Here is an 18,539-nt window from a genome sequence, read left to right as displayed (position 1 = left end):
CAGAAGCAAGAAGGCTGCTCGGATGGAGACACTGCCTGTACCACCTCAGCTGTGTCTGACTTATATTGTTGGGTATAGTTTTGGTGGATCCTTTTCCCCAAACCTACTCTCAAATCCATGGCAGATGCTGCTTTGTGAAAACAATAGTGAAGGCTGGTGCATCAAGCCTTTTGGCATGGCATGCCTGTTTACCCTTATTGTTTTCTCTATTGGCAGCAACTCAAAAAGGGATAATCTCTCTTCAAAAAATAAGAATTGACAGCAGGAACGTGCCAGGAGTTTCCTCCCAGTGAGTGGAGAACAGTTATGGTAATTTAATGCCTGAGACCTCCATGATTAACTTCATAACTGTAACAGGAAACACAGTGAAATGCATCAGAGAAGCTGGCCTGAATAGGGACGGTCCAACAATATCTTTCTTGTCAGTTTTGGGTACTCTGACAGACTTTTCCCAGTGTAACAGCCAGCATTTTCTTCAATGTACAGAAAATCTGCACCTCTTACACTCTAAATGGGGCAGGCTGTGGGACAACAGGGCTAATGGAATAGTCTGAAAGTTTTGTCCAGTTCGTTCACTGTCCTATAACTATCAACATCTAAATAAGGTCCATGCTCTGAGGTAGCAATTGTTAGTAGGGCATAAATGATACTAAATATTTGACGTTATCTTATTTCTTGTCTTCTTCTAAGTTTAAAAGGAAAATGTCTACAGGGTGACCCAATGGCAGTGAAGCACAACGCATCTTTTGTGCTAGTAATTGTGATGTATACCCGTCTGCATTTTCAGTACAACTCCAGCATGCATTGTGTTGATGTCTACTTTACATAAGAGAAGCAGCTGCCCTGTCTGTTACCAGTGTCAAAATGAACTTAAGACCAGCTTCAAAAGATTTGGGAGGACTTTGGTGTTAAGTCTTCACCTAATTCAGATGCCTATCGTTCACTGCACAGACCCTTACTTCATAGAGGCATTTCTGAGCACATTGTGTAGTGTGGTTTTCCAGTGCATTTGCCTGTTATCTTATATTTGCATATTTGTCCACCTGGGACATGTAGTAAGGTTTTGCAAAAACTATAGTCATTTTGTCTGACACATTCCTCTACCTGCATGTCCTACTTGTAAAATTGCATAGTTCTCATTATCTGGTTCACTGTATCATCTGTATTTTTCTGAAATGTAATATTATGATTTTCTCTGTTGTTTTGATCTTTTTGTCTCTCTGCTAGACTATTTTGGCCCCTACTAAGATAATGTTTTTGTGACTTGTAAGAGGCTGGCCCCCTATGTAGTGTGCAAAACTAGGCACACTGTGCAAGGGGTCCAGGCAACCACACGTTGGTTCCCAGAGGTAAAAATTAGATCACCAAGAGCCAGATGTACGAATAATTTTTCAACTCGCAAAGGAGCCGATTCACAGAATCGGCCCATTTGCGACTTGAAAAATGCTTTTTGGGATGTACAAAGCTCAAATTGCAATTCATTATTAGGAAGGGGCGTGACAAGGGCATCCCTTCCTAATACCGAATCCAAATGGTATCTATGATTGTTTTGTGACCGTGAATGCGATCGCAAAATAATCACAGTTAGCAGCAGTTTCAAACTGGTGCTAACCCATTCGCAAACGGGAAGGGGTCCCCATGGGACCCTTCCCCTTTGTGAATGGCAGCGAAAATATTTTTTCAGAGCAGGCAGTGGTCCCACGGACCACTGCCTGCTCTAAAAAATGAAAAGAAAACTTTTAATTTTTGATTTTGAAATGCATCTCGTTTTCCTTTAAGGGAAAAGTGAGTCGCTAAGACTCACAGTTTGCGAGTCGCAAAACCAGATCTTTGCACATGTGGCCCCAAATGCTCTAATTTTTTAGGTAGATTAGTCGAGCAGTTAGGCTAATCTTGGAGAAGTGAAAAGCATTTGTTGTACTCACAGTGTCAATTATTCAACTCACACACTCAAAGGAACAACTCGAGACCAATTTACAAAAATACTTCAGATTGTTATATACATTTTAAGACCACGATTATCAAAACTCGTTAAGCACTTTTGAAGATATTGATTTTTGAAGTTTTAATAAATGCAGTCTTTCTGTGCATAATTACGTACCAAAGGAATCAATAGGCAGTCAGTCCTTAAAAATGCATAGAACATCACACAGTTGGTTTACCCACTACCGCTTTTGTAGGTTGGTCGTGGTCATCAATGGGCATGCTGTGCCAGCTGGAGAAGTTCGAGTGACTCCCGGTGCTGGCGGGAGCATCAATCAAAAGTCTCTTAGAGCTGTGCAGGGCCACTGAGGGGTACCACTTGGGAAAGTTCTGTTCTTGCAGCTTTAAAGATGGTGCCTTGCGGTGCCCTTGGGGTGTCTGAGTCCCAAGGGGTGAGGGACGCTTCAGGTACAGCTGGTTCCTTGTTACAGGGCACAGGGCAGCTGGTTGCAGAGCGAGTTGGTGATCCAGGAGCTGTGCTCAAAGGAGCCCTTTGGAGCTGGACATGAGTCTTTTTGAAGGTCACTTACAGGACAATGGGGCTCTCTGGCAGGAGGTCCAGGGTGTTCCTGAAGTTCATCAACTGGGGCTTCCTCCTGATCCTTTTCAGATCTGGAGGAGCTGGCTTTCTTTTTGTCAGATGACCAGTACCCAGGGTGCACACATCGGCCATTGCAGGGTACAGTGCCTCCAAACCTGGCACAATTGCAGGGTTTGTCCTGGTGTTCATTGGTGTGTCGTTAGGTCTGGCTGTGACTTCCAGTTTGGGAGATATTAGCCGGTCAGTGAAGTGACCGTCACTGAGTTGTTGTTTCTTGGTTTGTTGCAGAGTAGTACCTCCACTCTGGAGGGAGCTCTTAGGCATTGTTGAAGCCTGGAGGTCCTCTGGGTTTATTGAGGTCAGTCCAGTGTTCAGCTTCTCCGCAGTAGTGATTGTCGGGTCCTGGGTGCAGCAGGCAGGGTTTGGCTCCTTTTCTTGATGCAGCAGGTTCACAGTTCTCATGCCTTGGATCTTCTTGGTGTTGTTCTTCTTTGTGTCCTTTGAATCTGATTTCTTGGTTTAGGGATGCCCACTAAATACTGAATTCCCTAAACCTAATTGGATATTTTCCTTCCACCTAAGATGGAGAAAACTTAAATGGAGGGTCCACCTTGCAGGCAACACCATAGGGGTGGTGCATGCCATGTGGAGCCACTTCTCCTACCCCCTGTGTGGTTTCCTCCTTTTGTTCCCGCCAAAAATGGGGGTTTGCAAAGGGGGAGGGGGCTATCTGCTGCTTACAACAGACCTGGGGTTCATGTTACAAGGGCGGTAGCCCTTTGAAGCTCACCGCCAGGGCAGTGCACATTTCTTAGGGAGGGGGTGTTAGGTCCTCCACCCAGGAAGGTCATTGTTTCCCAATCCAGAGGGGCAGGGTTCTCCACCACGGTTTGTATATTGGCTGTCTGGAGGTGGCATGCTGGATTGAGCCAGTCAGGATAAATCCAATACTGGCACCAGTTTGGATTTATCATTCTGAGTTGTTTGATACTAAACAACCCAGGGTTCAGAGTGGCTATCATGTAGTTGGGGAACTCGTGTTTGACCAGTGTCCAGCACATGTTTTAAAATGGCAGCTCTGTTCACTCACTATGTCCCAGGTTGGCAAGAACACAGTGGGGACACATTGCTCATGCAGGTATGCCCTCACATATAATATGGAGCACCCTGCCTTAGGGCTGTAAGGCCTGCTAGAGGGGTGTCTTACCCATACTAAATGCAGTGTATGGTGGACAGGGCTCACAGGCAGTGGGCCATGTCGAGTTTGTGTTTTATGTTTACACCAGGACACTCAGCCTGCAATGACAGTGTTGGGTGCATCTGGGTGCAGGGCCCTAGAGGGTGGCACAATCAATGCTTCTGCCCTCAGCGGCCTAACCCTGGTACCCCATTTCTTGGGCACAGAGTTACCCACTTACTATGGGCTTATTGTGGTAGTTAAGGGTGTATCCTATTGTGCCAATGCATCACAACAGTTTTAGGGAAAAAGGACTGGCCCAGGAAACATGGTTAGCAGGGGCCCTGGGCACTACATCATCTGGGCTACATCAACATCAGGCAAAAAGTGGGAGCTAATCATGTCAAAAAGAGGCCTTTCCTCACAGGAGTGTGTTATCTAATTAGTGCTTGCTGATGCAATAATTGACTATATGCGACTCTCTATGATCTACTAATTCTGACTCCTAAATAAAGCACATTTTTGCAACTGTCAAACCGAATAGGGTATAAACATATACACATATAGGCTATGCACTGTTTCTGAGTCACAGAAATTTGCATTTGTTTGTGACTTGGCTGCTCATGTTTGTACATCCGCCACCACAGGCAGTGTACGTTGAGTTGCTACATAACATGTTTCCAGTCCAAATGGATTCAATAAAAACAAACTTGCCTTTACTGGCTCTGGTGTGCCTATGAATTAAGTTTCAGCATCATGCAATAGAGAGTGATCCATGAACAGGGGCGGCTCCGTCGTTAGGGCGGAGAAGTCTTGCCTCACGCTAGCAGCAGAAGCTGCAAAACCTTCCACAACCAAAGGATAATAAACTGTGTTTATTATCCTTTGGTTGTGAAAGGGGCGGGGCATTGGGGGTGACGAGCAGTGAGTGGAATGCACTGTGCACTCCCCTCAGAGCGCATGTGTGTTTGGGCCGCCGTCTCGGGCCGGCCAAACACACATCTGCAGTAGGCTCTCCTCACCCCAGCAACACAGTTGCCGGGCGGGAGAGAGCCTGCACAGGCTCCCAGTCTGCCTGGGAGAGCTCTGACTGGGTGCTCCTGTGCTGATCCTAAAGATGCTCTGAGCAGCATCAGGACCGGCCGCATGGCAGGCTGGGAGCCTGTGCCTGCCTGCAGCAGAGGATCAGAGCTTTGGTGGAGAAGGTGTTTTTTTTTAACATTTATTTAATTTAATATTTATTCCCCTCCCGCACGCCGCCCTGCCCCTTCCGTGCCCTGCGAGCCGTGACTGTTCATTAATAATATTTATCATATAGGTTGAAAGAAAGTAGCCTATCATCACAAAATATTACATCAAATAAACAGAATGTTTCTTGCTCACCTTTACCGACAATATTTGCGTCTGGCTAGAGAAACTACCCAGTGAGGACCACTGGGTCAGTCTTTTTCTTGCTGAGCCTCTTTATTGGAGTGTGGCCTGCAAACGTACTAGGCCCTAAACAGAGTCATTACACTGCAGTGCATGGATGTTGAAGTTCCCAGGAACGACAATAGATGCCCCCCCCCATCTCACATGAAGGTTCAGTTTAGCCTTTTGATTATTTACAAAACAACAGAATCCACCAGCCCCGCTGTCTGACAAAAATGGTCAGCTTAGCCCTCTGCAATCGTCTGCATAGCTCCAGTTTCTAGATCATTTCCTGACATGCACACAGGTTCAATGAACCAATTAACGCTGAGCTGCACAGGCTCCTGAGCTTTTTCTTTTCTATGACAGTCTGTCTAGCCATGTGTCCTGGCCTGAAGAGAGGCTGTTCCGGCCCTCTCACAGCATTTCCCACAAAGGACCAGTCTAGCTGTTTGCACTAGACTACAGAATGGCTGGCTCCTGCAGTCTCCCCATCTTACAGCAGAAGTTTCAGTCTAGCCAAGTGTGCTTGCTTGTAAAGAGGCTAGCTCCAAGGTGTGTCTGCCTTGGGCATTGTTAGACCACTAATCAAACAACCATGCTCCCAGTGCTGAAACTGTGCTCCTCTGGCAGCTGCTGTGGGAGCCGCAGGTCACGTAGGGTGGGGTCACGGTACGCAACGTATTCAGTGAAACATTCCTGTGAGGAAATGCAGCACAACTGCAGTTATTTGTTTATTATTAGGCTTACCGTTTTACATAATGTGATTGAACTAAGGGCACTTAAGCACTTTACAGGAGCACCTGATTACTTTATACAAGATCATCAGATTCTTCTTTATCTTTAATAATATACAAGGACACTAAGTGATTTTGCCCTGAACTGCAGGTTGTTTGAGACGACATTTGTAAGGCAGTTTGGCCATGCCCACGGCCACTGGAATTATGCAGTAGAAAAGAGTAAAAACTTGGAAGAATATAGCCTTAGAACCCGCCGTAGCGGGCTCTACCGCCTATTAAAGGCCCGCTCCCGCGTTAAATGCCCGAGCCGAAGGCGAGGGCATTTAACAAGGGAAAGGGCCTTTAATAGCCGATAGAGCCTGCTACGGCGGGTTCTAAGGCTATTAGAACATTCTGCCACTCAGGGCAGAATGTTCTATTAAAAAAACAAATTGCTCACGGAGCCCAAGGGGATTAAAATCCCCTCGGGCTCCGTGAGGCTTTGTTCACAGCTGTTGCTGTGAACAAAGCGAACATTGGAATGTTGGCGCTGCGGGCTTTTACCGGCCAGTAAAAGCCCGCAGCACTCCATTTTTTTCAATGGAGCTGCCAACGTTCGAATGTTCTAATAGTGAGTAAATTATGCTGCAAGAAAAGTCAGACAATGGGGCACAATTGGTGATAGTATTACTTCATTGTTTCTCTTTGTTACACCTGAGAATATTGTCTGGGCAATGGCTGTACCTCATTACTACCGGTTTGACCTCCAAACATAGCAATAAGCAACCGAAAGGTGGACAGTAAACAGAAGGGCCTTCTGTTGCGCAGCAACACCTGGGGCTGCACTTTAAGTAAACCATTTGAGATAGAAACAACATTTTTTTTGTAAAAACTGCAGATTATGCAGAAAGATTCAGTGGTAAATGCAGCATAATTATACAAAAAACTCAGCAACCGCACAATAGCATAATTCTAGAGGCCCTGATCATACCTCTATCTCAAATTGGAGCGGCCATATTTTAGCGGATGAATGTTCGGCTCCCATAACTAGGGCCTTTTTAATTGGTTAGAGACTAGTAAACATTCTGTGCATGCATTTTTGTATATAATTAGAATTGAATGAAATACTTACTAAAAGGAGAAATTAGATTACATTTTTAATTTAGGATGATAGCAGTAGGTTACAAACAAGCTTATTTGAGGAGATAACAATTTTGATAAGGTCTGACTAAATGCAATGTGTAATTCATATGCAGGGAAACTAGGGTCCTCACTTAAGAGGTTTTGGTGCAGGGTAGCGCCCCAAGGATTCTTGCAGCGCTGTCCTGCATCAAAAGAAAATGGCAGCGTATCAATGAAATATGGCACATTCCAGTCCTCTTACTCTGCACTGGTGCACAAAGACCTGCCATGCCCCAACACAGGCAACCTTGAACCATAGTGCAATGGTGACTGTGTTGCAGGGATGATTGTTTCTGTGCAGAAAAGGACATCTCCCTGCACAAAAACAATCACAAGAGGCATTTTCCTTTTACTATATGTGCAAAAGCAGCACACATAGAAAACGGAGGAAAAAGGAGAATACAAGCTATTTCTCATCGTGGCACCTCCATTATGCCTCCCATGTGGAGGTATAGGCTTTTGACGCATTACCAGCTTTACGATATTTGGTAATTCTGGAAATGTGTCATTCATTAGTGCACTCACCCTTATACCCAGTTATCCATTCATGCTTTAATTCAACAATTCACCCATGTTTTCACTCACTCACTAACTACTGATGCCATTACTCATTTATCCATGCGCTCAGTCCATCCAATAGTTTTCACATTCACACATTAAACCAATCATCTATTTACAGAAACACACACACAAACTCGTCATTCTGTGAAGAACATTCATTCATGCACTCCCTCAACCATTCATTCGTTAAAAGGTTCTTAAATACACCCACTCATGCATCAGCTTACCCATACAAACAAACGCACTAATCCGTAGACAACACACATAAAATGACAACTAGTGTTTATATATATAGTTTAGCGATGTGTTTAAAAACATTTTAGCAAGTCGTGATATTTTCTGATTATTACATGGCTACATTATACATGAGTATATTTCTCCAAGCTTCAAACTGTATGCTGGTAACTGGTAATTTAAACGTTTTACCGAACCATACATAGTTTTATCATGTCAAAATAAAGTTAGAGACAGGTTGGCAGTGCGCTCATGAAAACGTAATCTTCACTAGAAACAATTTCAATGGTTAACTTGGTCTGCTTGCGATTTGGTAAACTGTACGAGTTGGAAAGCTCAGAGGGAAGGCGTGTACAAGTTCAAGCATAAGTATTGACTTTAACCTTTACACGCCTGTGAGACAGACTCGAATTCGGAGCCGTAAAACGACCTGAACTGACCCGCGTGAAGAATTTAAAATGGCATCAAAATTATTATACTTCGCAGTTGCGTCTGTTCTTGTGGGATATTATTTTTATGTACCTCTTCCAGAGAACACCGAGGAGAGATGGAAAGTAATGTTTATAGATTCGATTGGAAGAACAATTATGAATTTGGTAAGTTCCCAATTTTTTGAGACCTTAACTTTATTTAACCTTAACATTGCACTTGCGAAGGAACCTAAATGCAACGTGTTTTCAATGACAGGCATGTAGACGTTTTAAAGAGGACCGTTTGTTTGATTTTTCAAAGAACTTAAAAATGCACTTTAGATTCGTCCCCTAGCATTAAATAAAGCGGCATTTATGGAATTGTTTTGAACTGTGTTACATAAAAAACAAAATTCTCTAGTTACTTTACTCCGTTTCCATGGCGGAGATCATTTTACTCTTTTAAATTAATGATTACAAACAGGTTGCTATAGTGTTCAATACGGAGAATAAAGGCTAAATCATGCATTTAGACTGATAAACACGTGTGTGCAAGGGTGTGGTTTAGAACTGCTTATTTTCGATAGTGAGAATGGCACTGCTCGTACATGGTATTCCACGTGTATATACGGACTCAAACATATTTCGTGACCTTTATCCTGTGGTTACAATAATGTGACCACAAAAAAAAGGAAGGGCAGCATTTTGGTTTCTTTTTTGCTTAGTAGTGTTTACTAAATTCGTTTTCTACCATTTTGTTTCATTGCATTGTGTTGTTATTCCATCATTGTTATCATGTCATTTATTTTTAAATATTTTTAAATATTATTATAGTAATGTATAATTTAGTTGTGGGGTTTAGTGCAGGATTGGGTGTTTTTTAATTATATGTTAATTATTTCAAACTGATTAATATTTTTTGTTTTCATGTTTAATAAAGTTTGAAATTGTTTATTAAATTAAAATTTTAGCTGTTGGGTTTCATTAGGAACTTGAGGGATAGGTATTTTTAAATGTATATAATCTTCAATGTAAGTTGATGACTGCTATTTTTTAATTCTTATGTTTTAGCTTGCAAGTTTAGTAAATTTAAATTACTGAATACATGTTAGCTTCAGGTTAATGGACTTGTTGGGTGATTGGGTGTGTAGCAATTAAATAAAATAAACTGTACATATTAATAACAATTGAATAATGCATTGTTGATACAATTCTTTATTTGGAAATAATGTGTATACAAAATCGTTTTTAATTAATACCAAATTATACCAAATTATGTTCTAATTATGTTGTATATTATTTATGTACCTTACTGTGTACTAAAGTGTGTATTAGATGTGTTGAATATATTACATTTTGTTTATTCGTTATTGTTTTCCATTAATGTTTCCATGTTTTATTATTTTATATTTTTAATTTTGTCTTTTGCAACTTCGTGTGTGTTGGTGGAATGCATGGAAAGTATGTTCCTACATTATACTGAAAGAGAAATGTAAATATTTATATCATAACAGATTGTATTACTTTTACTTTACATTTGTGTACTTTGGGACACTGTATTTTAACTATTGTATTCAATACATTAAATAACATACATGTTTGACACATTTGTTCATTTTTAAATCATTTTAATCATTTTAAAATGTTTAGTTATTAAATCTTTTCACTTTTTTCATTTACTATATGAAATAATGTTTATACATATTCATAGAATTTGGCTGTGTTGTAGCTAAACATCCAAATGTATGCATTTTCTATAATGTTTGGTAGACTGGACATAGAACAGTAAATCTAACCCCTCAATTATGCACATGACCCAATGTTTGGTAGGCTTGAGTTAGAATGGTACAATAGATCCACCTCCCTCCCAATGTATGTGCTTTTCTCTACGTTTGTTGGACTGGAGTTAAAATATTAAATATACCTCCTCCCAAATGTATGCACTGCCCCATTATTTTTTTAAAGTAACTTAGACTAGTAAATCTTACCTCAATATGTACACTTTCCTCAATGTGTTTAGACTTGTCATAACTGTAAGTCTGAATCACCTTACTCCAATATATGCACTGCCCCAATATTTGTGAGAGTGTAGTTAGTTAAACAAATATATTTCCTCCAAAGTATGCATTGTCACCCATGTTTGTAAGGCTGGGACTAGAATAGTAAATCTGCCCCCAAGTATGTATTTTTCCCAATGTTTGATAGAGTAGATTAAGAATATTAATTCAGCTCCCCGCCACTAATATATGCACTTTTTCCAAATATTGTTAGACTGTGTTTAGAAAAATTCATCTGACTCTGCCCAATGTAGTCAAATTCCTCAATGTTCGCTAGACTGGAGTTAGAATAGTGAATTTAAGCACCCACAAATATGTGCACGTTCTTTACTGTTTTTTAGAATGTATCTTGATTAGTAATGGTGAACCTCTCACAAGTTATACATTTTCTCTTCTTTTTGTAGTAATGTACTCAGAATAGTGCATTTGAATATATGTTTATATATTTAAAAATATGTAAGGTTTAATTTCTTTTAATTATCTATAGTGTATTTTTAAATATTTGATATTTCTGTTTATTTTTCAATATACCATGTTGTTATTGTTTAGTATTTTTGAAAAAACGCATCAACCACTTTACCTCACCTAATAAAAGGATTAACAAAAGCAAACTATTCCTTCTAAGTCATCATTATTCTCCCTGGGAGGTTGTTGTATAAGTGAGGATCAGGGTCTTGCAGCTACACACAAAGCACCAATGCTACAGGTAAATGCAACCACTACAAGGCAAGAGAAAGAGAGAGAATACATAACTGTATTACAGATCCATATTGACATCAAGGAGTTCTGGTAACAAGTGCAAACAATAAATGACATCTGAAACCCAAGATGGCAATTTACAACCAAACTACACATTATTCATTATATATTTTTCATATTACAAGATGTATTAATTGATTTTAGCATTCTTTATAAAGGATGTAGGCCCTTATTTACAGGGTTTTGGCCTAGGGCAGTGTTGCAAGCCATCATGCTGCGCTGCCCCATTCTTGAAAACCTCCTGTCACAGTAGCAGATGAAAATATTATTCCTTTTGTTCGCCAGTGGAGGCAGTGACAATGCACTGGTCTCCAGTAACCTGCTTTGGAATTTTCTGAAAATGTGATCCTGGATTTATTATTGTCTCAGTGACACTAATCCACTCTAGCTGAAGGACACCACCCTTGTTCTACCTGTCTCGTGGGTCAGAAGTGCATCTCTATGTGTTCTACATTTCATCTTTCCTGTAGTTTTTTTAACAACTGAGTGAATAGCTACTCATTTTAATTCCCATATAGGGGTCACTGGGACTCTCACATGTTTTGGTATTATTGGTTCAGTTAGCATCTCTGTAGCTATCCTACATTCAAGAGTACCTGTCATCTCTTTGTCCAGAAGAGAACTCAACATTGCCAGAGTTGAAAACGAGGTCAAAACCAAAGTATACTAATTACTCATCTTCAAGGCTAGAGTGTAACAATTACTTTATACCCTTAAATGTATGCTCAGAATTGATCTTTTTGCCTATCAATAAAAATGAATGAATGAATTACAGGTGAACCATTTTTCTGATTATATGTATAATAATGCCTAGGTTCCCACTGATATAGGAGTGGCACTTGGGGGGTCATTACAACCCTGGCGGACGGTGTTAAAGCGGCGGTAAGACCGCCAACAGGCCGGCGGTTAAAAAATGGGAATTATGACCGTGGCGGAAACCGCCAACAAAGACAGCCACTTTAACACTCCGTCCGCCACAGCGGTACAGAAAACAGCACGGCGGTCACCGCCAACAGACAGGCGGGAGACAATGTACCGCCCACAGTATTACAACCTACCAATCCGCCACCTTTTCCGGGGCGGATTCACCGCGGATAAAAACACGGCAGAAACAGCCATTTCAAAGGGAAAACGCTCACCTCTACACACTCCACGAGGAACGACGACACCATGGAACTGGAACTCCAAATTCTCCCTGCGATAGTCTTCCTGCTCCTATACGACCATCATCAACGTCGGCGGCGAAGACAACGGTGAGTACTGCACCTACGACATAGGGGAGGGGGAGGCAAAAGTCAGGGACCCACACACGCAACACCCCCACCCTGACCCTCACCCACTACAACACACACACCAATGCATATCCAAACATTACAGTAACAACCCCCAACCCCCCCGGAAGAGTGCAAAGACAAAAGGAAATGAGTTCAACCATTGTAATATATCAAAATACAGTAACCAAATATATACAGATATATATACACATTCAACAAAATATACATCACGATTAGTAGTGCAGGTAATGCACCATTCATTGTCCGTGGACCACTGGGCCCAAAATGCATGGGCGAGGCCCACATCAGATACCTGATCAAAACGGAGAGAACACTGCCGGGGCATCAGATAGAAATACAACAGGCACCTCAGGGGGAAGGGAAGGGGGGGCACCTCAGCCGGATGAGTGCACCACGCCAGATCCACGAGGGGGCTCCATGCCCATTGATGTATCCTGGGGAGTGCAAAGCCACAGTCTCTCAAGTCTCCCCAGTGGGTGGTTTGCCCACTGTACCATCCTGGGGAGTGCCAAGCCACAGTCTCTCAAGTCTCTACAGTGGGTGGTTTGCCCACTGTACCATCCTGGGGAGTGCAAAGCCACAGTCTCTCAAGTGGATAACAGTCTCCACTGGTTCTGCAGGGGGACTGGTTCCCAGAGTGCTTCATCCTGTGAAGGACAGAGGTAGTGGATGCATGTCTCCACTGGTTCTGGAGGGGGACTGGTGCCCAAAGTGCTTCATCCTGTGAAGGACAGAGGTAGTGGATGCATGTCTCCAATGGTTCTGGAGGGGGACTGGTGCCCAGAGTGCTTCATCCTGTTAAGGACAGACGGAGTGGCTGCATGTCTCCACTGGTTCTGGAGGGGGACTGGTGCCCAGAGTGCATCACTCACCCCATGACGGTCCCAGTTGCGTCACTGCCCCTGCCGCCCATGGGGTAGCGGTGCTTGCCATGGCGGTCTTTGCCCTGTTCAGCGGTGCTTGAGTTTGCAGTTTCTGACCTGTTCAGCGGTGCTTGCCCTGTTCAGCAGTGCTTGCCATGGCGGTCTTTGCCCTGTTCAGCGGTGCTTGCCCTGTTCAGCGGTGCTTGAGTTTGCAGTTTCTGACCTGTTCGGTGGTGCTTGCCCTGTTCAGCGGTGCTTGCCATGGCGGTCTTTGCCCTGTTCAGCGGTGCTTGAGTTTGCAGTTTCTGACCTGTTCAGCGGTGCTTGCCCTGTTCAGCGGAGCTTGCCATGGCGGTCCTTCATTGCCCAGCTGGGCAGGGGCTGGCGGTCCTTCATTGGGCAGCTGGGCTGTGGCTGCCGGGGCCCTCCTGGGCAGCTGGGCTGTGGCTGCCGGTGGCCTCCTAGGCACTGACTCTGGCGGTGGCCTCCTGGCCAGTGACGATCGGGCTGCCCTCCTGGGCACTGACTCTAGTGGTGGCCTCCTGGCCAGTGACGATTGGGCTGGCGGTGGCCTCCTGGGCAGCGGGGATGATGGCGGTTTTCTCTGCTGTGCTGCTCCTCCCAGACTTTGGCGATTTCTTCTGCCCCTTCCCCACCTTGGGAGGAGTCACAGCTGAGTCAACACTCCCCCCGGGACCCTTGTGAGCGGCTTTGCTGGCTGGAGTCTTCACCCTCTCCCGCCGGGCACTGTACAACTTCTGGTGCTTCACAGGGGGGGGACTGGCTGTGCTGTGGCTCCGTGTCACACTGGCTGTCCTGGTGGCCGGTGCGCTCCACATACCTGTAACAACAGGCACCACTGGTCCCGGAGATTTTTTGGCTGAGGTGCTAGTACAGGACCTATGATTTGGAGGGGGAGGGGTGGGAAAGAGGTCAAGCTTGGTCAGGAAAAGTTTCTTAGGAACACTGGGACGGGTAGATGGAGGGGGTTTGGGAGTGGCGGAAGAGATAGTGGTTTTAGGAGGTGTACGTTTGGTGACTTTGGATGAAGGTGCATGCGCTGGAGGCTGTTGTGAGGTGGATGGCTGTTGGGTGGGTGTGTGCCTGCATTTGTGTATCTTGGGAGGAGGCATCACAGACACACTTGGAGAGGACACAGGACGTGTAAATGGGAGTGGGGTTGGTGAGTGCAGGTGAGCGTGGTGTGGTGGTGGGTTTGCTGGTGCAGGACGTAGTGGCTGTAGTGGTAGTGCATGCAGGTGAGAGTGTAGATGACACTGGGAGGGAGGAGGGAGAGGAGGAGGAGGGGGACACAGTGGAGGCAGTGGATGTTGCTGTGCCTGCATGTGTGTGATGCTTGCGTTAGTGCCTGTGGGATGTGTGGTGCTTATGTTTGCCTGAGATTCCCTTGAGTGTTGACGTGTGTGCATGCTGGTCTGATGGTGTGCTTGGGATAGGCTGGGGTACAGGGGATTGGGTCTGGGTGGAGGAAGTTGGAGGGGGGAGGCTAGAGACAGGGACAATGGCTGCCATCAGTGCTGAGGCCAGAGTTTGCAGGGTTCGATGAAGGGCAGCCTGACCAGAATGAAAGCCCTCCAGGAATGCATTTGTGTGTTGCAATTCCCTTTCTACACCCTGGATTGCATTCAAAATGGTAGACGGCCCAACAGTGAGTGACCTGAGGAGGTCAATGGCCTCCTCACTGAGGGCAGCAGAGGTGACAGGGGATGAGGTACCTGGGGCGAAGGTGATGCCCACCCTCCTGGGTGAGCAGGCACGGGGCGAAGGCTGGGGGGCTGCTGGGAGGGCGGTGCTGGTAGGGGGGGTGGTCGCTGTACCTGTAGAAGTGGGGGGCACAGATTTTGCCTCCACCACAAGGGAGCTCCCATCGGAGGACGAGTCCGTGTCGCTGGTTGCTGATCCTGTGACCGCCGTGAAGCTCCCCTCACCCTCCGTCCCACTGGTGTATTCCGAGTCCGTGGTGTGGCCCTTCATGGCCATGTGGGATGCAGCTCCCTCGTGCTCCGGTGCCACTGTACCTCCGCCTGATGATGCTGATGCACACAGGAACAGGGAGACCACAAAAAGAGGGGGGGGGGACAGAAGAAAGACAGGTTGAGTGTATGGTTTACCGCTACCGTTGGCGGACATTACAGACACAGAAGCCCCCTGCACAACGCCGCGCTGTTGGGCTCTACAGATGCAATTCCTGGGATATATCCTACATGGCTATAGTCGACATCTGCACACATAGATGACACAGAGGCATGTATACCTGTACTTGACACTCTACAGAGGTGGGGTGGGCTGCCACAAGGCCTGCATTACGGAGGGGCCTAGCCTACGGAACTCGCCCTGGCCTAGGGAAACCCACAGCCCTCCTCCCCCACCCAGACACCTTCACTGCGCGCAAAGTCCGCTGAGTGTTGTTGTACTCACCCCCTTGTGTCTGCTGTGATGCCCTCAAGTGCCCATCCAACTCAGGGTAGGCCACCGCCAGGATCCGGAACATCAGGGGGGTCATGGTTTGACAGGCACCCCTCCCACGTTGGGAGGCCATCCCCAGCTGAGCCTCTGCCATCTTCTTACTCCAGCGGCGAATGTCCTCCCATCTTTTCTGCCAGTGGGTGCTCCGTCTGTGGTGGACCCCCAGGGTCCGGACGTCCTTGGCGATGGCACACCAAATATCCTTCTTCTGGTGGGCACTGACCTACATGAAATGTACAGGGGAAGAAGAGAAGTCATTACCAACTGCACCGTCAAGGTGAGTGGCCACATCCCTAGCCTTGCCACGTGGCACATGCATTCACAGTCCTTCATGCACGCAGAACTGTGCCCCCTTCCTTCTTACAACCAGCCCTCTCCACACAGGCATAGCCCATACAACGTGCTCCCTGTGTACTTACCTGTTGGTCTCGAGGACCGTAGAATAGCGTGTACTGGGGGAGGACCTCGTCCACGAGCTTCTCCCACTCCTCTGCAGTGAAGGCAGGGGCCCTTTCCCCAGACACACGAGCCATTGTCTCTTCCAGACTGAGGTCACAGCAGCACTTGCAGTGTAGGTCCTCTCCTGTTGAAGATCAGGTATCGAGTGATTGAGCACCTAGAAAATGGTCACGTCCGCGCCGGTCACGTCTGCGGCGGTGCGTACCATCACCGCCGGCGTACATCGTCATTGGCTCCTGGGACCCATAGGGTCCAATGTTAACCAATGCAGCATTGCGCCGCGGTCTCTGACCGCCTACCGCGATGGTGTAGAACGCCAGCGCAGTTACCTCACATCCCATTTTCCTACTTTAGAGGTCAGGCAGCCGCCATTTCAGGGGCCCCAATGGCCTGATTCACAACTGCATCACACAGACCTAGGCCTTGTCGCACTACACAAATACAGTCTAGATTCTGTGTATGAATGGTGTTCTATGTAGACTGTGGGTACATACCTCCAAGTTGTTTGACTCTGTGGTCGCTGTTGTCCTTCCTAGGCACTGTCCGCTGGGACATGTGAGGAGATGGCGGAATCCTCCGGTGTACCGACCGCTGGTGGACCTGTTGACAATGGAGGAGCAACATTTGATCATCACCTACAGGTTTGACCGTGCCACAATCCAGGAACTGTGTACCCAGTTAGAGCCAGACCTGATGTCAGCAATCCACCATCCCACAGGGATCCCCCCTCAAGTGCAGGTGCTATCAGTGCTCCATTTCCTTGCAAGTGGGTCTTTTCAAACTACAGTGGCCATGGCATCAGGGATGTCCCAGCCTATGTTTTCCAACGTGTTGTCCAGAGTGTTGTCTGCCATTCTGAAACACATGCGGAGCTACATCGTTTTCCCTCAGGTGGAGGATTTGGCTACAGTTAAAGGTGACTTCTATGCCCTTGGACATATCCCCAAGATCATAGGTGCCATTGATGGGACCCATGTAGCTTTGTCCCCCCCCACAGGAGTGAACAGGTGTACAGGAACCGGAAGAGTTATCATTCCATGAATGTACAGATGGTATGTTTGGCAGACCAGTACATCTCCCAGGTAAATGCTATGTTCCCTGGCTCTGTGCATGACGCCTACATCCTGCGAAATAGCAGCATCCCTTATGTGATGGGTCAACTCCAGAGGCACCGGGTGTGGCTATTAGGGGACTCTGGTTACCCCAACCTGTCATGGCTACTGACCTTAGTGAGGAATCCCAGGACCAGGGCAGAGGAACGCTACAATGAGGCCCATGGGTGGACTAGGAGGGTGATCGAACGCACCTTCGGCCTCCTGAAGGCCAGGTTCAGGTGCCTCCATATGACAGGTGGTTCCCTATTCTACTCACCAAGGAAGGTGTGCCAGATCATCGTGGCATGCTGTATGCTTAACAATCTGGCTTTGCAACGACAGGTATCTTTTCTGCAGGAGGATGGTCCCTCCTATCTACACACCAATGCAGAGCAACAAGTCACAGTGACACCACCCAAACCCCCCGGAAAAATGCAAAGACATAATTAAAGTGAGAAGCAAAATTTATGTATAAAATAGGTTCTTTGAAGTCATGGTAAAATAGCAATATGAATTGTAAAAAATAAAGAAAGAACATTGCGAAACCGATAAACATAGGCAATAAGTCCTGCACAGTCACTTAAATTTCCACTGTCCGTGGGCCAAAGTGTATCAACACATGGGCAAAGCCCACACAGGAGACCGGATACCATCGGAGAGAACACTGCAGGGGCATCAGATGACAAAACTACAGGCACCTCAGGGGGAAGGGAAGGGGGGTCACCTCAGCCACAGGAGTCCACGACGCCAGATCCACGAGGGGCCTCCATGGCCACCGTACCATCCTGGGGAGTGCAAAGCCACAGTCTCTCAAGTCTCTACAGTGGGTGGGTTGCCCACTGTGCCATCCTGGGGAGTGCAAAGCCACAGTCTCTCAAGTCTCTACAGTGAGTGGTTTGCCCACTGTGCCATCCTGGGGAGAGCAAAGCCACAGTCTCTCAAGTCTCTACAGTGGGTGGGTTGCCCACTGTACCATCCTGGGGAGTGCAAAGCCACAGTCTCCCAAGTCTCTACAGTGGGTGGCTTGCCCACTGTGCCATCCTGGGGAGTGCAAAGCCACAGTCCATCAGATGTATAACCGACTCCACTGGTATTGGAGGAGGCATGGTGCCCAGAGTGCTGCATCAACACCTGCTCGACACAGAACCAGCACTGTCAATGGGCCAGCGGTGCTTAAGACGGCGGGGCCAAGCGGAGCGGTGCTTGAGACGGCGGGGCCCAGCGGAGCGGTGCTTGAGACGGCGGGGCCCAGCGGAGCGGTGCTTGACAGGAAGGGCCCAGCGGAGCGGTGCTTGAGATGAAGGGCCC

The 18,539-nt window shown here is 46.3% G+C and overlaps 1 protein-coding gene across 1 annotated transcript in view; it reads left to right on the top strand.

Moving 5' to 3' along the window:
• Positions 1-8,179: 8,179 nt before the first annotated feature.
• LOC138265535 (arylacetamide deacetylase-like) overlaps positions 8,180-18,539 on the top strand; it is a 219,544-nt gene continuing 209,184 nt past the window's right edge. Inside the window, exon 1 of the mRNA XM_069213339.1 lies at positions 8,180-8,403. Within this exon, the coding sequence (XP_069069440.1) occupies positions 8,266-8,403 (138 nt within the window). The 5' untranslated portion in view covers positions 8,180-8,265. The remainder of the gene's footprint in view (positions 8,404-18,539) is intronic.

The sequence above is a fragment of the Pleurodeles waltl genome, chromosome 11 (genome assembly GCF_031143425.1).
Source record: "Pleurodeles waltl isolate 20211129_DDA chromosome 11, aPleWal1.hap1.20221129, whole genome shotgun sequence".
Taxonomy (NCBI): Eukaryota; Metazoa; Chordata; class Amphibia; order Caudata; family Salamandridae; genus Pleurodeles; species Pleurodeles waltl.
This window is presented reverse-complemented; position numbering and strand designations above follow the sequence as displayed.